The 20,043-nt window shown below is 46.0% G+C and overlaps 1 protein-coding gene across 7 annotated transcripts in view; it reads right to left on the minus strand.

The window, feature by feature from the left end:
- CDH18 (cadherin 18) overlaps window positions 1-20,043 on the minus strand; it is a 686,153-nt gene that overhangs the window by 6,866 nt on the left and 659,244 nt on the right. For all 7 annotated transcript variants that reach the window (XM_081206324.1, XM_081206320.1, XM_081206319.1 and 4 more), the window contains 2 exons: window positions 18,640-18,761; window positions 15,339-15,456 (listed from right to left, as the gene is read on the minus strand). In XM_081206324.1, the coding sequence (XP_081062450.1) occupies window positions 15,339-15,456; window positions 18,640-18,761 (240 nt within the window). The remainder of the gene's footprint in view (window positions 1-15,338; window positions 15,457-18,639; window positions 18,762-20,043) is intronic.

The following is a 20,043-nucleotide window of genomic DNA, read 5'->3' on the forward strand; positions in this document are numbered from 1 at the left end:
CTGGAGGCAGACAGACAGGTTGTGCATCCATAGCAGTGACCAGAAGAGGAATGACCGCTGGGAGGAGCACAAAGGGAAGAAATGCCATGGTGAATCGGCAGCAGAACAACCGGATGTTTTCATCTGCATCAGATGCAACAAAACATCTCTCTCCTGTATCGGTCTCTGCAGCCACAGCAGGCTCCCAAGGCAGACAGATGGCAACCAAATTAAATGTAGAGTTGCTTCACAATGAGTAGAAGTGGACCACTCAGTGGAGCAGAGCTGCTGTGCTAGTTTCCCAGCTGGTAGGTTTCTGTTGAGGTGGTGGGGAGCTTATATATATATATGGAAGTACATTGGAACCTTGGTTCTCAAACAGCTTAGTTGACAAACAAATCAGCTCCCAAATCCCAAAAACTCGGAAGTAAGAGTTCCAGTTTCCAAACATTTTTGGAAGCCAAACATCCAATGTGGTTGTCGGCTATTGTTTCTGGGACGCCTGAGATCAGAAGCCACGCCTTGGTTTTTGAACGTTTTGGGAGTCGAACGGACTTCTGGAATGGATTAAGTTTGAGAACCAAGGTTCCACTGTATGCATAGGCACCAGATTGGCTGTGCTAATGCATTTGCACTTCACCACCTCACTGTCTTAGTAAGCAGCAGAGACCCACAGGCCAGGAAGCTAGCATACCAGGTCCTGTTCTACAAAACATAGCTGGGTTGGTTTTGTGTTTTTTAGGAATTGGCCCACTGGCCCACTCAGCTCAGTACTGTCTATAATGCTTTCTCATGCCGGTCAGGAACTACTGAAACTGGGTCTTTCTGCATGCAAAGGATATGTCATTGTAATTTTATCCTGAGGGCTGTGGGTATAGGGTGGTATACAAATTTTATGAATCAATTAATCAACCAATCAGTTAATAATATGCTCTGCCATTGAGGAACAACACGTCTTCAATAAGCTTGTGGCATTTTGGCCCAGCTATAGAGTGACAGCCAGGCCAGGCTACAATTTATACCCAGCTGCAGGCTCAGTCAATGCTGATTGGTCAGTCTGTCCCCCCCCCCCGGGGGGGAGCTCCACCCAAAGCCCACCAGCCTGATCAATCACCATCAGGCCTCCTGCTGGACACCATGAGCCTTGTGGTTTGGCTGCAAAACCACCCACCACCAATTAAGGTAAGTGATCCCAACCCCCCAAAGCAAAAGCTTCAGGTGAATTTCCAGGGTTGTACTCTGACAAAAATCTAATAAATTTCAAGGAAAACAAAAAGAAGTTTTGTTAAAATTGGGGAATTCTTTTCAGGGGTATCTATACATCATTACCTCATATTTAGGCCCAATAATCTTTCTTTAAAAAGAAACTGTTCATGCTCCTACATAGTAATGAATGCACCAACATTCTGTACATTGCATTATGGGGGTCTATTAAGAGCAACCACAGCCTTGAAAATACAAATAGACCAGGTAAGGTGCTCCAGTCATCCATTCTCTAGCTGAACTCGCCTGGGATGATTTTCTAGGCCAGGGGTAGCCAACATGGTACTGTCCAGATAGTATTGGATTTTAATTCTCATCACCCTCATCACTGGCTAATGCTTGCTGAGGGTGATAGAGATGGAGCCCAAGATATGGAGGACACCAAATTTGGCTATTGCCATGCTAGGCAGTCTTTTTACAGCTTATCAGGAAAGCACGGTGTCAGGGGTTCAGGAGCAGAGGCGAGGGCAAGGGAGGAAACAGAGAGCGAGGGGGAGGAGGCCGAAGAAAAGATGAGTGATGACGACGACCCGAGATCCCCAAGTCTTTCCAGTGAATCAGAAGATTCACAGAAAGGAGCGCCAGTGGCCAGAGCAAGGGAGGAGCCTAGGGGGACACCCCAGGAAGAAGGGTCCAGAGGGGGCTCAGAGGGCAGCAGTTGGAGATCGGGGCCAGCGTCACCAACAGAGCGCAGTGGAGAGGAAGGGCGCCAGGTACCGAGCTCTGGCAGCTCGCAGCAGAGGGGAGGGCATGAGTCAGGAGTGGCCACACCTCCATCGGGGAGCGAAGAAACGGTTAAGCGGAAAGTGGAAGGTTGGGCGCGCGCGCCAAGTTCAAATGCACAGGAAGGTGGCGCAGTAAGCAGCCCGGAAAGGGAGCCAGGTCCTAAAGCCCGACGCAAGGAGACAGAAGGGTCCGGGGGGTCAGCGTCAGAAGAGTCCAGGAAGGAAGAGACCGCGGGGGGCAGAGGGACCCAGAGAAGAACGGTCAGGCGGAAAAGGTGGAGTAAGGCTAGGGTATTAAGCTGGTGTACAGGGGGCGGAGACTCAGACGGAGCTTCGCCGGTCTAACCCATAAGACGTAGAGCTGTCCGCAGCAGCTTGAGAATGGAAACTGTAACTCAATAAAGACTTTTATAAAGTGAACGCTGGCTAGCGTGATCCTCTGTGAGCTAGGATCTGGAAGCAGCTCTGACAGTAAGCTCCGTCCCCAATTGTGGGCATCTGCAGCCTCGCGGAGAGGAGAGAAGGCGGGTGCCTACTAGCGAGCTCACGAACGGCAGACAATATGACGGCCGAACAGCAGATAGCGGATCTCAGAGAAGCAGTGACACGACTGAATGCCGAGATACTTGCATCCAGGAAGAGAGAGGAGGACGCAGCTGCCGCCTACAGAGATCTCCAGGTCAGGTTGGAAATGCTTATGAAGCAAGGGCAACTGACACCCAGACCGGAGGGGATTGGGTTGGGGAGACGAACAGGCGGTCTAGTCTCTCACTTCGATGGGAATTTACAACAGTACCCCAACTTTAGAGCAGATGTAATGTGTGCACTGCAACTGCTGGACAAAGACTTTAGAGATGAGCAAGAGAAGGTGGGATTTATCATGTCCCATTTGCATGGAGATGCTAAAGCATGGCTGCGCAATTTGTGGAGAGATAAGGATCCGGCGCTCCAAAATGCGGATGCCTTTATTAAAGCGATGGATGGGTGCTTTTTATCAAGCATAGACGTGGATCTTGCCCGGAAGGAGGTACATGGACTGAAGCAGGGGAGGGCCAGTGTAAGGCAGTATCATGCCCGCTTTTTTGCACTGGTCAGTGCCCTGGAATGGGACAGAGATTCGGCTCCAGTCAGAGACCTGTTTTGGGAAGGATTGAACAGCGCGGTTAAAGACGAAATTGCAAGGGGGGAGAGACCCCGGAGCATGCAGGAGATCGTTCAGAGGGCGCTGGTGGTTGGGGTGCGTCTGGAAGAACGTCCATGGAGCAGGGACGAAGGGCGTGGAGGGCGCGAACCAGCCAGGGGCTACTCCTTCCTTCCCAGAGAAGCAGCGCGTGCGCAATCCACGCCTCCGCCAGGAGGAGGAGCGGAACCTATGGAGGTTGGAGCTGCAAGGGCTCAGTCAGCAACCAGAGCCCTAGCACCGGGAGCAGTGAAAGCGAAGACTCCTAGAGGGAACAGGAAGTGTTACATCTGCGACAATCCCCAGCATATGGCGAAAGAGTGTCCCCAGAGGCTCCACAAGCACACTGCAGCCTCAGCAATGGTAACTGCAGCAACGCAGCAAGGAGAACCACAGGAGGGAAACGACGGAGTCTGGCTGGAGACAGAGGCACTGGGGCCCAGCCAGACGTGTCAGTGAAGCAGTCCCCAGAGATTTTGCAGCCCACAGAACCCCTCCCGCCCAAACCAGTAGTGCGGCTCACAGCATCGCTCCAGCTGCCCAATGGACTCACCATGGACGTGCCAATCACCATTGACTCTGGAAGCAATGCGGACTTTATAGGGCAAGAATTTGTCGACCGGCACGCTATACAGTTACTGCCTGCCACACTGCCCCTGCAGGTCGTCACGGTGGATGGCAGGGAGCTGCTCGGGGGGCAAGTGGTGAAGCAAACGCCACCAATGGTGATGCGACTTGGGAATCACAAGGAAGTCATCAGCTTCAATGTCACTCAACTATCGGACACGCCTATTGTATTGGGCATGAGTTGGCTGGACAAGCACAGCCTGACGCTGGCTTGGTACCAGAGGCAGCTGACCTTCGGCTCTTCCTATTGTGCTGAACACTGCATCCTGCCCCGGCAGGAAGGAGAGGAAGAGGAGTCACAGCTGCAGCTAGGGACGCTGCAAGCGGTCCCCCACAAGTACGCAGAATTTTTGGAGGTTTTCTGCGAGAAGGAGGCGGACAAGCTACCCCCCCACAGACCCTACGACTGCAAGATTGACCTCCTACCAGGGGCGGCGTTACCAAAAGGGAAGCTGTATTCCATGTCTGAGGACGAATTACAGGAACTCAAAGAGTTCATAGATCACAATTTGGAGCGCAGTTTCATCCGAGAGTCCAAGGCAGTGGGGGGCAGTCCTGTATTCTTTGTCAAGAAGAAAGACACGCCCCCAAAAAGGCTCGTAGTGGACTACCGGACCTTGAACCTGGTGACCGCGCCATCGGACTTCCCCATGCCCAGGATCGACGACCTACTCGCGACGGTGCGCAAGGGACGCGTCTTCACCAAGTTGGACCTGCGAGGGGCATACAACCTCATTCGCATGCGGGAAGGCGATGAGTGGAAGACAGCCATGTTCACGCCCCTGGGCACCTACGAATACAGAGTTATGCCTTTCGGATTGCAAAATGGCTCCCACTGTTTTCAAGCTTTCATGCATCACGTGCTGGTGGGGCTCCTTTACAAGAAGTGTGTCTGTTTCCTGGATGACATACTCATCTTTTCTGACTCGCAGCAGGACCACGACAGAGACGTCAAGGAAGTGCTGAGCAGACTGCAGCAACATAGGCTCTACGCCAAGCTGGAAAAATGCCAGTTCGACGTGTCGGAGGTGGACTTCCTGGGCTACAGGTTGTCTGACAAGGGGCTCGCCATGGACAGCGCCAAGGTTCGCGCGGTGTTGGATTGGAAAAGTCCGCGCAACAGGAAGGAGGTCCAGCGGTTCGTCGGCTTTGCGAACTTCTATCGCAAGTTTATCAAAGGGTTTGCGATGCAAACGGCGGCCATCACAGACACGCTCAGCTCCAAGAAGAAGAAGTTCATCTGGACGGAGCAGGCGGAGCAGTCCTTTCAGGCACTCAAGCGTCTCTTCGCGTCGGAGGAGCAGCTACTACACGTCGACCCCAGCAGACCGATGAGGGTGGAGACGGACGCCTCGGACAGAGCCGTGGGAGCGGTGCTGTTGCAGCAAGACCCGCAGGGGGCTTGGAGACCGGGAGCGTTCTACTCCAGGAAGCTCACCAAGTCAGAACAGAACTACACCATCTGGGACAGGGAGTTGTTGGCCATTCATGCAGCCTTTAAGGCGTGGAGGCACTTCCTGATCGGAGCCAAGCACACGGTGCAGGTCCGCACGGACCACAAGAACCTGGAGCACTGGCGCACGGCGCGGTTCCTGAACCAGAGGCAGATACGTTGGGCAGAGTTCTTTGCGGACTTCGACTTCCGCATAGAGTATGTCCCGGGGGACACCAACATCATGGCGGACGCCCTCTCCCGTAAACCGCAATACCTCGAGGAGGCGACGCCGGCGGCGGCCATGCACATCTTCGCACCGACAGCGTGGGCGTGCGCTTCCGCGACTGTTGACCTGGAGGCGGTTCGACGGGCGTTGCAGGACGACTCCTTCGCGCGAGCGAAGATGGCAGAGGCACACAGGGGCACGACGGTGACCGGCGAGTTCCAGGTTCGAGACGGATTACTCCTCCGTAAAGGGGCCATCTACGTGCCGGGGGACGATCTTCGCGCCAAGGTACTGCAGCAGTTGCACGACGCGCCCACCGCTGGGCACTTTGGCACAGAGAAGACGATAGAATTAGTCGCCAGAGACTTCTGGTGGCCCAGAATGAGAGGGGAAGTCGCAGACTACGTGGCGAGGTGCGACACCTGCCAGAGGGCCAAACCAGTACACAGACCGCCGGCGGGACTGCTGGAACCGCTGCAAACCCCATTCGAACCATGGGAGAGAGTGGCCCTGGACTTTGTCACGGATCTGCCCAGCTCGAGAGGCAAGACGGCAGTGCTAGTGGTGGTGGACTTGTTCTCCAAGATGGCACATTTCATTCCGTGTGCGAAGGTGGCCATGGCGGAACAAACCGCCAAACTGTTCATAGATCACGTGTTCAAGGTTCACGGTCTGCCGCGGTCTATACTGTCCGACCGGGGGCGGCAGTTCATCTCAAACTTCTGGCAGAAGCTGATGGGCTTCCTGAACGTCAAGATCAACCTGGCTTCGGCTAGACACCCGCAGACCAACGGACAAGCGGAGCGGGTCAATGCCATCATGCAGCAGTACCTGAGATGTTATGCGAATCAACAGCCCGCGACGTGGGTGGATTACCTGCCTCTCGCCGAGTTCGCCTACAACAACACGAAGCACGTGTCCACGGGGGTGACGCCGTTCTTCGCCAACAACGGAAGGCACCCCAGAACCTTCCCGGGACTGGAAAGAATGGGGGAGGGGGAGCCGCAGACAGCAGACGCGTTCGCGTCGGAGTTGCAGGAGGTCCACGATCAGCTTCGGCGGCACCTGGAGCTGGCTAAGCACGCATACAAGGTACAAGCGGACAAACACAGGAGGGTTGGCGAAGAGATCCATGTGGGAGACTGGGTCTGGTTGGCAGCCCACGCAGTGCCGGCCAGGTCGTTAGCGAAGAAGAAACTAGGGCATAAACAACTGGGACCCTACCAAGTCGAAGAGCAGGTCAACCCGGTAGCCTTCAGGCTGACGCTGCCGGAGGGCTCCAGGATGCATCCGGTGTTCCACAGATCGGTGCTCACTCCCTACAAGACACCTCACAGATTTCAGGAACCAGGAACGGCGCCGAGTCCGCTCTGAGAGGGAACCGAGCAAGGGGGAGCGACACCGGAGGAGCCCATCAACGAGGTCACAGAGATTTTGGACTCGAGATGGGGAGAAGAGGGAGTAGAATACCTTCTCGCCAGAGAGGGCACCCCGGCCAGTGCCAACAGTTGGGTGCTGGGCTACGCTTTGGAGGAACCTCTGCTCAAAGATGAGTTTCATGCCCTCTTCCCACACAGGCCCATGCCAGCAGACTTTTTCGACGATTGGCTTTTCACACCGACGCTTTCAGCCAGCACGTTCCAGGGGTTCGACTCGGACGAGGAACCGACAATGGACACACGTTCCCCAGAGGGGTCACCCTCGGGATCTGCCTCAGAACCCTCGTATTGGTGGGACGATAGACCAGAGGAACAGTGGCGCAGGAAGTGGCTGGAGGGTCCCGGGCGAGCAATGCCCCCAGGAGGGACCGATGAAGAGACGGACATGGACGTGTTCGGGGAAGACCTTGGGTTCGAGCACGGCGGCATAGAGATGGAAGAGGAGGCGACCGTCGGCGACGAGCGCAGGGAGGAAGAACCGGAAGTCTTCAGTTGGAGGCCCGCCACGGGAAGCGAACTGTATCCGGCATTCGTCCCCATGACACTGCAGCACCCAGCTCCCGCACCGGAAGGAGGGGAGGGGGAAGGGGGGGCTTCAAGGGGGGATGGATGTCAGGGGTTCAGGGGCAGAGGCGAGGGCAAGTTAGGAAACAGAGAGCGAGGGGGAGGAGGCCGAAGAAAAGATGAGTGATGACGACGACCCGAGATCCCCGAGTCTTTCCAGTGAATCAGAAGATTCACAGAAAGGAGCGCCAGTGGCCAGAGCAAGGGGGGAGCCTAGGGGGACACCCCAGGAAGAAGGGTCCAGAGGGGGCTCAGAAGGCAGCAGTTGGAGATCGGGGCCAGCGTCACCAACAGAGCGCAGTGGAGAGGAAGGGCGCCAGGTACCGAGCTCTGGCAGCTCGCAGCAGAGGGGAGGGCATGAGTCAGGAGTGGCCACACCTCCATCGGGGAGCGAAGAAACGGTTAAGCGGAAAGTGGAAGGTTGGGCGCGCGCGCCAAGTTCAAATGCACAGGAAGGTGGCGCAGTAAGCAGCCCGGAAAGGGAGCCAGGTCCTAAAGCCCGACGCAAGGAGACAGAAGGGTCCGGGGGGTCAGCGTCAGAAGAGTCCAGGAAGGAAGAGACCGTGGGGGGCAGAGGGACCCAGAGAAGAACGGTCAGGCGGAAAAGGTGGAGTAAGGCTAGGGTATTAAGCTGGTGTACAGGGGGCGGAGACTCAGACGGAGCTTCGCCGGTCTAACCCATAAGACGTAGAGCTGCACGCAGCAGCTTGAGAATGGAAACTGTAACTCAATAAAGACTTTTATAAAGTGAACGCTGGCTAGCGTGATCCTCTGTGAGCTAGGATCTGGAAGCAGCTCTGACACACGGCTTCCTCTTTGCCCCATGCAGCAAATTTATTTATTTTTTAAAGAGTAAGTGACCCATTACATTTGGGTACAGCAGCCGTGACAAACCTGCTGACTTAAAAAGAGAAGACGTGGAGTCAAGCTTTGAAGGAGCTGAAAAAAGTGAGCCTAGGTGGAATAAAGTTTAAATTCACACAGAAGGCATGAGTAGCAGTCAAGCGATGATGAAAGAATTTAAGCACAGAAGATTAGCTGCAAAGCTCCAAAGGGTGGGGAGAGAATGGAAATGGAAGGGCAGATATGAGACAAAAGGAACAGATAACAACAGACAGGGAAAAGGATATTCTGAAGATGAAAATCCAAGCCAGGGGTGGAGTGGAGTGGGGGGAAGAAATGACTAGCACAAAAGATGGAAAGGATGTACTTTAAAAAAAAATCCCAAGGCAAGTTTGAGACACAATGAAACAAAATCTGAAAGATGAAGTTGGCAATTGTAACAATATAATGGTTGAAGGAATCTAGGAAGACCAGAGCTTAAAAAAAAGCTTTGGGAAAGCTTGTCAAATCGGGGTGGGGTGAATAAGTTAAAAACTGAAAAAGTTAAAAACCAAGGTTTTGGAGAAAAATTTAACACCGATTGAGAGAGAGAGGTTTCAGAATGAGATAGGTTTGACAGTGGTTAAGAAAGTGAAATACCTGGGGATTAATATGACAGCAAAAAATGGGAATTTATTTAAAGACAACTATGAAAAATGCTGGGCCGAAGTGAAAAAAGATTTAGAAATTTGGTCAAACTTGAAGCTTTCACTGCTGGGTCGCATTGCTGCAATAAAAATGAATGTATTGCCTAGAATGTTGTTTTTGTTTCAAACATTGCAAATTGTGGACAAAATGGATTGCTTCAAGAAGTGGCAGAGAGACATTTCTAGATTTGTCTGGCAGGGCAAGAAGCCTAGAATAAAATTTAAGATATTAACTGATGCAAAGGAAAGGGGTGGATTTGCCCTGCCAGACTTTAAACTTTATTATGAATCAGCAACTTTTTGCTGGTTGAAAGAATGGCTGCTTCTTGAAAATACGGATTTAGAAGGTTTTAATAGCGTATTTGGATAGCATGCATATCTGTGGTATGATAAGGTCAAAGCACATAAAGCATTCAAGAATCATATTGTCAGGAAAGCATTGTTTAATGTCAGGATAAGATATAAGTATTTATTGGAAAACAAAACCCCAAGGTGGTTGTCACCGATGGAAGCAAAAGCACAGAAAAAGCTCAATATGGAGGCCAAGTGGCCAAAATATTGGGAAATTCTGGAACAAGAGGGAGATAGACTGAAATTGCAGAGTTTTGAGAAACTAAAAAAACAAAGTGCGAGATTGGCTTCATTATTATCAGATAATGGAGGCATATAATTCGGACAAGAAAATTGGTTTCCAGGTGGAAAAATCAAAATTAGAAACAGAACTGTTAGAACCCAAAACTAAGATTTTGTCAAAGATGTATAACTTGCTGTTGAAATGGAATACTCAGGAAGAAACGGTGAAATCTGCCATGATTAAATGGGCACAAGATGTTGGACATAACATAATGATGGCTGACTGGGAACAGTTATGGACCACATGTATGAAGTTTACGGCATGTAATGCCTTAAGAGAGAATATTATGAAAATGGTATACAGGTGGTACATGACCCCAGTCAAGCTTGCAAAAATCTATCATTTGCCCGATAATAAATGTTGGAAATGTAAAGAAACTGAAGGTACATTCTTTCACCTTTGGTGGACGTGTGCCCAAGGATTAAGGCTTTCTGGGAGATGATATATAATGAATTGAAAAAGGTATTTAAATATACCTTCTTGAAGAAACCAGAGGCCTTTCTCCTAGGCATAGTTGGCCAATTGGTGCCAAAGAAGGACAGAACTTTTTTTATGTATGCCACAACAGCAGCAAGAATACTCATTGCAAAGTATTGGAAGACACAAGATCTACCCACCCTGGAAGAATGGCAGATGAAGGTGATGGACTATATGGAACTGGTGGAAATGACTGGCAGAATCCGAGACCAGGGAGAAGAGTCGGTGGAAGAAGATTGGGAAAAAATTAAAGACTATCTACAGAAATATTGCAAAATTAATGAATGTTAGAATGATGTTGGATAGAAATTAAGTGGTTTCCAGCTGTAATACTATAAGGGAATATGAAAAATGGATTATTAATAGGTAAAAATTTAACGTTACAATATTTTAAGATTAAAGACTAGGATAAACAAAGAGGGTAAGGATTTGCTGAACCAACAAACTGAACTAGAATACAAAAAAGGGAGACCCGAGGAGGTCTGGGAAACAAGCTAATGAAAAATAAGTAATGGAAAGAATGAGTTGTTTTTAACCATTTTTATTTTTTTTTTAATTTTTATTTTGTAATACTTTGGAAATCTCAATAAATATCTTATAAAAAAAAAAACAAATCGGGGTGGGGTGAGGATATTTGCAGGATAAAATAAATACATACAAGTCAAGGGCCTGAAAGGAAGTGAGTACTTTCATTATTTTATTTTTCCTTAAACACATCAATTCTCCAAAAAGGAAGAATGAAGCAAAAGGTCATGATTTCAAAAGGCCCCTGACCCCTGGACTCTCTTTGAAAGCTTTGGAGAAGGAAGATCTATGCTCATATGCAGTCAGGCATTTGTCTTTTTAACGTTGACAGCAACAGCTGCCTATAATCTCCTTGGTTCTGGAGAGGAATTCACTTCAGGGGCATCATTTGGAAGGGGGTTTAATTTAGCTCCTTCCCCCAGCCTAACCTATCTGCATGCTTCTTGTGATTAGAGCAGAAAGAATGCTGAATGGGTGCAATGGAAAGCTGGGAACTGATATACATGTGGGAACAGGGACAAAATGTTGTAGCTTGGATTGCTCTGGTTCAGGGAGTCCATGCTACTTTCAAGATCTCTATTCCTGACCAGTTTTCTACCCCATTCCTCAAACAAAAACTGAGTATTTGGTGGCTACTATGCATTCTCTCTTGTCATTGGACTATGTCAGGCATGTCCAACTTTCAAGAGACTATCTACCGGAATTGTTGAGCTTTTTTTTAGGAAACTACCCATTTTGTGGTATGCTGCTACCTCCTTATTGTGCATCATGAATCCCTTTTGGCCACTTAAGGAAGCCCTTTTGGCTACTATTCTTAACCATTACCCACTCCAGGTGTTTGTGGTTTTTTTTTTGCTTTTCCGGTATTTACTTGAAATTAATCCGGCTGGAACAATAATATTGAAAGAGAACTCTGCAACTCCAATAGCGTAATCCCAAATCCTGATCCAAAACCCCAGGATTTTGCTGTGGTTGTCTGAAGGAGACCAGCCAGGTGACAAGGAGGGGAGGGGAAGTCTGGGTCATATTGATGCTGTTCTGGAGCACTGGAACAGGTCCCCAAATAGAACTAGGGGACTGTTCACAGCCCTAGTATTCAATAAACCCTCTTGTCTTTCCACTGGTACTCTGCCACTTCACTATACGCAACAGAAACATTTCTGGGTGAGAATACATTGTTACAAAAGTTGGGTGCCTCCCCCTCTCTCTGCTGAATGACAGCAAGAGTCCATGGGGTATTCACCCATTAACATTTTAAATAGGGTTCCAGACACTCACCCAGGGTCTGTGTTCCTTTGGAGAATTGAAACATGGTGGAGACTTTTGCAGCTTTAAGAAATATGGTTTATTCACCTATTTACACCTTCAGTCTGCATGGAAGGAGTCCAGATCTTACAGCATGGTCATTTCAGTAGGGGTTTGTCTCCCACAGAGGTGCAGCCCTGAAGTCTAAGCTATCTTTCCCAGCCAGCCTTCAGCCAGCCTGTCCAAGATGGATCCCAGTCTTCTTTTTCTCCCTTCTTCTTCCCAGCACAATTATTAAAAATTCTCTTTTCCTGTCACTTCAAACCCACACCCCACCACCATGGCAAACTTTGTCTGCCCAGACCATCAACCCCATTTTACATGTTAATGCCTATCCCAGGTAAGGCTGTGGCTTGGAAAGGAATCTTAGCCTGTACTTTTCCAGTGACCTCCAATCTTCCCTTCAATACTCCAAATAATCAAAACCCTACCTATCATTAATTTCTAGGGTTGGGTGGGAGGATCCTGCCAAATCTATAACACTATTTTATATTCTGACATGTGTATTCTTCGTGAATATTTCAAAAATAAATAAATCAAGCACCTATCACTGTTGGTACCATAGACCTTTTATTGGTCTAGATACAGCCAAGAATCTTCTGAACAGGCTTGTCAAATATATTTCTTCTGACCTTGCAATCCAAATAGTAAGGCATATTTTCTTGAATAATGTGAATCTTGGAAGAAAAGAACCCCAAGCTCCTGAAGAGTGAGGTACTGAATTAAGATGACGAGGTTGCCTGGCTCCCTGTTCAAACAGGGTTGAATCAGTGTGACTTTTTTTGTTAAACCTGCCAGCTGGAACTGGGCTTTGTAATGAGCCCATCAGCACATGCTTGACTTCCTGGCCAGAAAGACAGATGATTATGTATTCCATCTTTCCACATGAATCTCGTCTCACATGGAGTTAGGTGGTTATGCAAGTCACCTCAGCTTGAGGATCCTAATTATATAAATTTCAATCTTGGAACTTTTAGCTTGCAGATAACATCTGCCTGAAATGCAACAAAGTCTTTAAAAATTTGGAAGCACGATTCTCCAAAATCCACAGTCCACCTAAGGCAACTGTATCCCTCTTCTTCCATGCCAAAGAGTATGTTTATCTCAGACTAGTTATATTGAGCTACTGTACTGGAAAATGTATTGAATAAAGACTTTGGGGAAACTCCCAAAGCAACAGAGATATAATGGTAGAGCTATGGCAAGTGAATACCAGAGCACTTCGGAGAATACTTGTTCATTTATTATTCACAATCTGAGGATTTTTTAAAACATATTACCATAAAATGCCAGGAGAAGGGGATATGGGAGATCCTGCTTTGTGTCTTTCCTTCTGGCAAATTTTAATTTGTTGCCCAACACTATTTGCATGAAGTCTTTCAACAGAATTAGGCTATAAAAATATGATTAAAAATGGGTATTATATATCTGTATCTTTAGGTTTCGTTTTATAACATTTTTCAGGTGAGACTTGACAAATCTTACCTTGCTGACAGGTTCTCATGTTTTGGGGTTCAGCTATTTGCACACATTTGTATTCTTTAAAAGAAACAGCAAAGCCCTCCACACACTTAAGGATCCAATAAACAGAACTCATGTGTTTTGAAATACACAATTTTTTTAATCAATGTTTCAAATTCTTTTTTTGGGAAGGGTCTAATTGCATCTTGATCTACTAAATGCAATGCCCGAATGGTTAAGAAAGTAGAAACCCTAAAAGCCCTTCTTTGGATTTCTCAGTTGCCTTTAATTCTTAGTCATGCTGGCCATATGACCTGGAAGCTGTCTGAGGACAAACGCCGGCTCCCTTGGCCTATAGAGCAAGATGAGCACTGCAAATCCAGAGTCGTCTGCGACTGGACATAACGGTCAGGGGTACCTTTACCTTTTTATCGTTCTCATTCTTTTTTGCTTCAACTCTTTGTGTGCTTAAACAAATGTAGTGAAAAATCACACCATCTACTCCTTGGCACATTCAGGGTAGTCCCACGGTTTGCAGAGATCCAATGATATTTAGGGAAACAAATAAGCAATCCGAATGTGACAGTGCTCTCAAAGCCCCCAGATAAATGGAAATTCAATTGCCACAGAATGGCTAAAAGCTGTTTTGTTTTTAACTAAATAAACTGGGAAGGAGGAAGAATGGAATGGTGTGACTGGCAAAGGAGGATGAAGAAAGAGAATGGCTGAGTTATAAATAGGGTACAGAAAATTATGTTGTCTGGATAGGTGATGTAGTGGTTAAGAGTGGTGGACTCGTAATATGGTGAACCAGGTACGCTTCCCTGCTCCTCCACATGCACCTTGGGCTAGTCACACTTCTCTGAAGTCTCTCAGCCTCACTCACCTCACAGAGTGTTTGTTGTGGGGGAGGAAGGGAAAGGAGATTATAAGCTGCTTTGAGACTCCTTAAGGGGAGTGAAAGGTGGGATATCAAGTGCAAACTCTTCTTCTTCTTCCTAGTTTATACTAAGAAGCTCCATTCAACTTCAAACTCAATATAACTTTAACAATTGGTGCCTGAGTTGCCTCTCCCGCCTCCCTTCCCCATCCTCCTTTCCTTTAATGATGTGTATCTTGGCTTTTAATGCAATGAGTAGGGAATGTCCTCTTATTTCTTGACTGTATGCAAGCTGCTCTGGGAGCCTGTTTGACTGAAAAGTGTGATAAAAATGATATAAACAAACAAACAAACAAATATGGAAACTATCTTTAATGTTTTCAGGGAAGGATGTGAAAGCTGTTCATAGACTCACCTGCAAAAAACCATTCTCACCCCCCTTTTAATAATAACAGATATATTTGTTTGTTGCTTTTAAATTCTTGCACCAAGTTCTTATCCCCGTGTTAAGAGTTGATATGGTTTTATGCCACAGTCTATTAGTTTTAGATTATTTGGATTTTAGATTATTTTCATAATGCTAGTTTGTATTGACTATAACTGATTGCATTGTTTTGAACTTTGCTTTGCATTTTGTATTGTTAATAATGTTTGTAAACTCGCCAGATGATTTATCCACTATACAGGTAATATATAAATGCAACAAATAAATGTTTAAAAAACGTAATATCTGTTATGGTTATGGTCTTAGTGTCACCCAAGCAAGAAGCTAAAGTACAACTCTATAACCCAACAGAACTCTCAAAAAAACCTTTAAAAAACATGCAGAGTAACTACAAAAGCTAATAAAATACAGAGCAGGGAAGAAATATTACAAGGTGATTTTCTTCCAAAATGATTCCTAGATATTCATCATTCACAATGCAAAGGTTATGAATATGTAGTCCTTGCTATATGAACCACTTCTGCCCTGACAGATGGTGGTTTTCACCCACTGACAAAAAAGATTATGAGAAAAGAAGTAATTCTGTTCAACGAGACATCCCACACAAACACCAAGCCTTGCTTGCAGAGTAATGTGTGATTTACCTTCATTGTCCTTTAGCGTAAAGTTGGGATTCAAAGGGAAACTGTTGTCCAGAGAAAAGTGAAATCTTTGACCATTTGCAAAGTCATCTCTGTCCGTGGCACCGATAGTCTGGATAACCTGGAAGGAAAATTGAATTGTGGATGTGATGAACTTTGAACTGGATTCAAATTTTGGCAGAACTCGGCAGGATCTTGTAAGCTGAGCTTTCTTTCACAATTTTCTACCTATCTAGTGTCATAATATGACTATTTTTTTCCATTAGCTGCATTATTGTTATTGTTGTTGTTGTTACTGTTGCTGCTGCTGCTGCTGCTGCTGTTTTATTTCTCTGCTCAAAACATTTCAGCAACAATGTACAGTGGTGCCTCGCAAGACAAAAAGAATCCGTTCTGTGATTCTCTTCGTCTAGCGGTTTTTTTGTCTTGCGAAGCAAGCCCATTAAAGGATTAGTGGATTAGCGCTATTAGCAGCTTTTAGCGGCTTATCTGCTGATCGGATCAGCTGATAAGCGGCTTAGCGGCTTAGAAAAAGGGGGGAGGGAAAAAACCAGCAGGAACTCGCAAGACATTGTCGTCTTGCGAAGCAAGCCCATAGGAAATTCGTTTTGCGAAGCACCTCCAAAACGGAAAACTCTTTCGTCTAGCAAGTTTTCCGTCTTGCGAGGCATTCGTCTTGCGGGGCACCACTGTAAAATGAACTAAACACATGCTCAGAATGTATGTCAGGAGTCTTAAATTCAAAGTCATTCCGAAGATTTTGTTAGTTAGACATTTGCATTAATACTAACAGAGGAGGATTAACGTGTCACTTAAGTATTTTCACATATAAGTTTATTTTCATCACCGGGTCTCATATTGGCATGCTACAGTCCAGTGATTCCATTCTCCTTGGGACTTCTACTTCTGCCCCTGGGAATTTTTGTTTGCCTTTGGTTGATTTTCTTTTGCAAGAAATTTATTTCCCAGTACAAAATGCCTGCCTTCCATTGGATCCTATTGTGTAGGATTAAAAAAAAAAAGGAAACTCAAAGAACTGCCCTTGTTGACAATTTGCAATAATGGTGTACAAATATTTGGGGGTGCATAGATGCTTCCAAACTTTCACTTATGATTAGATTCAAAGTGAGTTGGTGGGGGGGGAGGGGGTCTTCCTCAGGGAAAACATCTGAGGACTCTTGAAAGAAGTCAAAAGAATTGTGAAAAGTTTACTGCTGATTCTCAGAGTGGTTTGAAATATTCCAAAGAGAGTTGACTCTGGAATGGAATGAAAGCCATACCATGTAATCCGAGTACAGTGGTACCTTGGGTTAAGAACTTAATTCGTTCCGGAGGTCCGTTCTTAACCTGAAACTGTTCTTAACCTGAGGTACCACTTTAGCTAATGGGGCCTTCCACTGCCACCACGCGATTTCTGTTCTCATCCTGAAGCAAAGTTCTTAACTCAAGGTACTATTTCTGGGTTCGCGGAGTCTGTAACCTGAAGTGTCTGTAACCTGAAGCCTCTGTAACCCAAGGTACCACTGTATTTAACATTCCAGAAGAGAGGAGTGAAGCATTCTCACCTACTGGGTGCATTGAAGTGAATATACATCAGATATCTCCAATCTGTGCTCAGTCTTAAGCACAATGGCACAGCGCTGGCACTCAGAAGCCACCTTTCAGTTAGAGCCAGCATTGCTGACACAGTGCAATAACAGTTAACAGGGTCCCCCCCCTCCCCCTTGCATTTGCATTGCCAGGCAAAACTATTAAATCTGAGAGATTGTTACATCAGGGTTTATGTTATTTCCCCAGTTGTAACTCAGCAGTGAATTGCGGGATAAGAAAAGACACAGCAGATATGTGGTTTTATTTTGTCCTATGCAAATGTAAAGATAAACTGTTGAACAACATCGTTCTAGCACTGGGAAATAAAACATAAGACCTGGAGGGGAAAAACCTCTGTCATCCACCCACATCGGCAGATTGCTGGAATACAATTCAAAATGGATGCATTTTATTCTGTGCATTTGCACTTGCCATCCTATGCCCTTAAAAAAAATTGTGTGTGTGTGATTTTATATCTTGATTTCATTCTGTGAACCGCCCTGACACACCCCCCCCCCCATGTATAGGATGGTATATAAATTCAATAAATAATAAGTTACAGGGAACCAGGCAGAGGGCCTTCTCGATAGTGGTGCCCACCCTGTGGAACACCCTCCCATCAGATGTCAAGGAAATAAACAACTATCTGACATTTAGAAGACATCTAAAGGCAGCTCTGTTTAGGGAAGTTTTTAATGACTGATGTTTTAATGTATTTTTAATATCTTTGCTGCAAGCCGCCCAGAGTGGCTGGGGAAAAATATAATAATAATAATAATAATAATAATAATAATAATAACAACAACAACAACAACAACAACAACAACAACAACAACAACAATAATAATAATTAATATCCTTAGCAATTCCAAAACAACGTAGCCAGGAAAAATAATGTCAAACAACAAGTATGGGAATTTGTAGTGAGAGTTCCATGCCTAGTCACCTTTAAGGAGCCCACAGCAGCAAAAAGTTTATTTACAGTTGTACAAGTTACAGAACGTTAGAGGAGATGTAGCTGACATGGACAGACTGCTGGGGTGCCATTGCTGCAGTATTCAAAGGAGTCCACTTGTCATCAGCATGCCTCTGTGTGCTATTCACAAACCCATTAAAAAAACTCCTACACATTGTTGGATCAACTTTCATCAGGAAGTGTCTTCTTCCAGATGAGTATATCTTCTGAAAGCTTCTTCCTCTGGTTATGAGGCACATGACTTTCTCTGTGGCCCATGCCCTCTGGGATTCTCTCCCAAGGGATATCTATCTGGCCTCTTCATTGCATACAGTATGTTCAGGAGATTGATTACTGTATATTTCTTATGAAAGGTTTTGGATTCTTAAGCTCTAAATCTATCTATCTATCTATCTATCTATCTATCTATCTATCTATCTATCTATCTATCTATCTATCTGGTGGTATTCAGTCCTGGTCCTATTCAGACCCACTAAATTTAACAAGCATGACTAACATAGGCTCATTAACTGCAATAGGTGTACTCTGAATAGGACTTGGTTAAGTACAACCCTGTGTATATATAAAAACACTGTATGTTGTCCTGTAGATCTCTAGTGCAGTCTGAAATGTTTAATTCAATTTACATATTTGAATCACACGGCTACATACACATACATCTTCGATCTCCTCTATTAAACACTTTTAAAAACTATATGCCTTTCAAATATGATATTAGGAGTGCGACTATCAGGTTACCTGGTTCGGCTTTGCATTCTCACAGACAACTACATCATAGTCTTCAGCAAGCTCTGGAGGGTTGTCATTGACGTCAAGAATTTTTATTCCAACGGGGACATGGCTCAGGAGGCCAGGACTTTCTGTAAAATACAAAAGAATGAAGTGATCCAGCTTTCAGAAGACACTTACACCCTTGCAGCTTGCCCTCAAAGCAATTTTCTGGCACTGAAAGTGGTGTTCAGAACTTGATGTAAAACAATGGCTTGTCAGATATTCGACATGCTACAGCAGAACCAGACTGATATGGCAACCTTATGAAGATGTGGTTTGCGAAGTCTCACTTGCTTTTTGCAAACGGAAATCAAAGTCAAGACTTGAAGGTTAAACTATAGGTTTATGACATCCAAGGGTATTACACGGTAGTGAAGAGAGAAAAAAATGGGAGAAATTTTCAGTCTATTGTACACTCTCATGTTGTGGGCCAGGAATTAATCAAATGGCTTCATTTGATGTTATGGTGTCATATCAAAGTTGAACAAAAATCAGGAAAAGATTAGCTGGGGGTTTTTTTTTAGGAAGAAATAGTAAAATGTGGAAGAGGGTAAAGATTTTTTTAAAAAATGTATTATTTTAACATTTGTAGGTTTTCTACTCTGGGCACCTTTGGAAGGGCGGAATACAAATTTAATAGCTAGCTAGGATGCTGTTTTTGACTGTTTTTTTAATTGCTAAAATTGCTTTTTAATTGTATTGTTACAGATATTTAGAAGATATCAATTGTATATATGACTTACAATATATTTTAAGCCAGCTGGAGTTGGGTTTTATCATAAAAAGGTTGTAAGCATATGACACAAATTCTGAAAGAACTTCACCGACTGCTAGTTTGCTACCAATCCTGATCTAAGGCTCATTTGTTGCCCTAATGATCAACTGAGCCTATACCCTGAGAGAGGGGAAATGTCATTGTTCAGGACAGACAGTTGTATAGTTTCAGTTGGGAACCATGGGGCAAATGGTGCTCTGTCTTTTCCTCTTCTTGTCCTGTAGCTTTCCATATATTGCTGAACAACAGGCCACAGATGATGAGAGTTTTAGCTTAGCAGCACCTGGAGAACCACTTGTTAGGGAAGGGATTACGTCAGTGGCGTAGCGTGGGTTGTCAGCACCCGGGGCAAGGTAAGTAATTTGCGCCCCCTAACCCGTGGATTTGCGCCCCTAACCCTAACCCCCAGATGTTGCGCCCGGTGCGGCCGGCACCCCCTGCACCCCCCACGCTACGCCACTGGATTACGTAGTCTTTGCCGGGCCATACTAGAAATAATGGTGTACTGTTGGCTCAGTGCAATAATAAAGTTCCTGGAAACAAAACAATCTCAAGAGGGTCCTCATTGTGTGAGCCAACCAGGAACATGTCAGAAT

The sequence above is a fragment of the Podarcis bocagei genome, assembly GCF_964188305.1.
Source record: "Podarcis bocagei genome assembly, chromosome: 8".
NCBI lineage: Eukaryota > Metazoa > Chordata > Lepidosauria > Squamata > Lacertidae > Podarcis > Podarcis bocagei.